General features: G+C 47.1%; 1 protein-coding gene across 1 annotated transcript in view; it reads right to left on the reverse strand.

Annotated features, from left to right (window-relative positions):
- Vars2 (valyl-tRNA synthetase 2, mitochondrial) overlaps positions 1 to 2818 on the reverse strand; it is a 23521-nt gene that overhangs the window by 11881 nt on the left and 8822 nt on the right. Inside the window, exons 14-17 of the mRNA XM_013031108.1 lie at positions 2451 to 2584; positions 2170 to 2289; positions 1627 to 1738; positions 670 to 758 (exon numbers count right to left, since the gene is read on the reverse strand). Of these exons, the coding sequence (XP_012886562.1) occupies positions 670 to 758; positions 1627 to 1738; positions 2170 to 2289; positions 2451 to 2584 (455 nt within the window). The remainder of the gene's footprint in view (positions 1 to 669; positions 759 to 1626; positions 1739 to 2169; positions 2290 to 2450; positions 2585 to 2818) is intronic.

Here is a 2818-nt window from a genome sequence, read left to right on the forward strand (position 1 = left end):
TATCTCCAATAAACCACCAGAAAACTGGAAGTGGCGCTGTAGCTCAAGTGGTAGAGCGCTCGCCTTGAGCTGAAGAGCTGAGGGATAGCGCCCAGGCCCAGAGTTCAAGCCCCACGACCGACAAAAAGAAAAAAAAAGTAGGAAGGGTGGAGGCATTACTCAAGTAGTAGAAGACCTGCCTAGCATGTGTGAGGCTCTGAGTTCAAGCTCCAGAAGAAGAAAGAAGGAAGGAAGAAAAAGAAGAGAAGGAGCCTGGTGCCAGTGGCTCATGCCTGTAATCCTAGCTACTGAGGAGGCTGAGATCTGAGGATCACAGTTCAAAGCCAGCCCGGGCAGGAAAATCTGTGAGACTCTTATCTCCAATAAACCACTAGAAAACCAGAAGTGGCGCTGTGGCTCAAGCAGCTGAAAAGCTGAGGTATAGAGCCCAAGCCCAGAGTGCAAGCCCCATGACCGACAAAAAAAAAAAAAGAGGAGAAGGAGGAAAACGAGGAGGAGGAGAAGAAAAGGAAGGAAGGAAGGAAAGAAGGGAAGGAAAGGAAAGAAGGGAAGGAAAGGAAAGAAGGGGAGGAGATGAAAGAGAAAGGGAGAAAGGGAGGGGAGGACAGAAGATGAAGCAAATAAGTGGACTACGTGGAGAATGGGTTGGGTGCAGGCAATACTTCTTACTGTGTAACGGGAGTCATCAGGGTGAACAGCTACAGCCACATCTCCAGGCAATGTTTCTGGTCTTGTGGTTCCCACTACTACCTCTGCATCTAAATATAAACATTCAAGCACTCGCAGCTGGTCATAACCCCCACTGCTTGCTCTGACACAGTAAAGCCAGCAGAGCTACAAGAGGGAAGGGCAGAGAGTATCAAGGTGGGCCTAGGAACCACAGGGAAAATCAGGAGCCATGTTTATAGGAGCCCAGGTTTCCTGTAACTGTATGACCAGGAGAGGGTGTGAGTGTAAAGGAATTTCCCAAGACTTTGTATGGAAGAATCCAAGATAATAGTGACAAAAGCACCTAAAGCCTACTGAGTGCCTGAGGACACTTGGAAATCTCAGTCCTAATCACAAATGTTGTACCTTTCTCAGACCACTGAAAACACTGCTTTGAACCATTCTCTCTCTCTCTCTCTCTTTTTTTAAATTGTGAAAATACTGTACAGAGGGATTACAATTACATGGTGCTTTGGACCATTCTTGATCAGTCTCTTTCCTTCTCTGATCTCTTCAGACAACTTACTGTACGAACCATACGTTAGAAGTGATCATTTGTCTCTTTCCTGTGAAGCAGATGCCTACTGAATAACACCAAATGCATGCTTACATCCTCCATAATAGCCAAGGTAAGTGCTCATGATGTAAACACTCCCAACATAGACATGAGAAAATAGGAAACAAGCTGGACATGGAGGATCATGCCTATAATCCTAGCTAATTTGGAGGCAGAGCAGGAAGATTACAGTTCAAGGCCAGCCCAGGCAAAAATTTAAGTGACCCTGTCTCAGCTATGGGAGAAGCATAAATAGGAAGATCACAGTCAATCTTGGCCTGGGCATAAGTGTAAGGCTCTATTCAAAACTGAAGAAAAAAATAAAACCAAGGAGGAAGAAAATGTAAAGTAGAGCAACTCACCAGGCTCTCCATCCACAGGAAAGGCAACAGAAACAAGGAGGCCAAAAGACACAGGGGTGGGATAGCCAGGCAGCCGGAGTTCTGTGCGTCCACGTAGAGGCCGGTTTTCCACCTGGAGAAGTCGAGGAGGCCAGGTAAGAGTCACCTCTCTACAGAGCTCACAGGCAGGATGCCTGCTTCCCACCCCAGCTTCCCTGCAATCCATCTAAATCCTGGAGGAGCTGGGAACCACCCCCTTTCCCCTCACCCAATTTTTGTGCCATTGGTTACAGTACACATTCACTGAGCATTAGGTCATGCCGAGGTATTGTGCTGAGCATGTCACACCAAATTTTACTTCATTTTACAATCCTGAGAAACAAGCATCCCAGCATCTCTGATTTGACAGTTTAAGAAGTGGAACTTAAAGGGGGCAAAAGCCTGCTGAAAATCATACCATTTTTAGGGAGGCATTCAGACTGAATCCAGGTAGTGAAGCTCCAGAGTCTAAGCTCTTAATCACTCGATTACTTGCCTTACAGTCCTCAGAAACCCTTGCCTCACCTCAATATCTGAGATGGCTGATCTTAAAGCACATGACCAGTTGACAAGCTGACAGTTCCTGTACAACAACCCTGCATTGTAGAGTCGCACGAAAGCTTCAGTCACAGCCTCTGAAGAACCCTAGAATGACAACAGTGACCAAATCAGCCCCTCCCAGTTGAACCTGCTCCCTCTTGAGGGACCCCTGTCTTGAGCCTCCCTTCCTTAAGAAGCCTGCTTCACACATGGGTCTATAAAACCCTACCCTAACACCCAAAAGGACTCTAGCATAGAACACTCACAGCATCCATGGTAAAACACTCCCGATCCCAGTCCAGGGAGGCCCCCAGAGCACGTAACTGCTCACAGATCTCTCCTCCTTTCCTGCACCAGAGATACATGTCAGCAATCAACACACCCAGAACTTCCCGAGTAACTAGCCCAATGATGCTACCACAAAGCCAGATGCTACAGGAAAATAAAATACAGATGGCCCTCATCTAGCCTGCCAAGCTGATGGACATGAAACCTAAACACAATGTGAGGCTTTCCACAGCATTAAAAGAAGTAGAAGGGGGCTGAGAAGGTGGCTTAGTGGTAAAGCGATTGCCTTGCATGCCTGAGGCCCTGGGTTCGATTCCTCAGCACCACATAAGCAAAAAGAAAAAAG

Source organism: Dipodomys ordii, unplaced genomic scaffold (genome assembly GCF_000151885.1).
Source record: "Dipodomys ordii isolate 6190 unplaced genomic scaffold, Dord_2.0 Scaffold138, whole genome shotgun sequence".
Taxonomy (NCBI): domain Eukaryota; kingdom Metazoa; phylum Chordata; class Mammalia; order Rodentia; family Heteromyidae; genus Dipodomys; species Dipodomys ordii.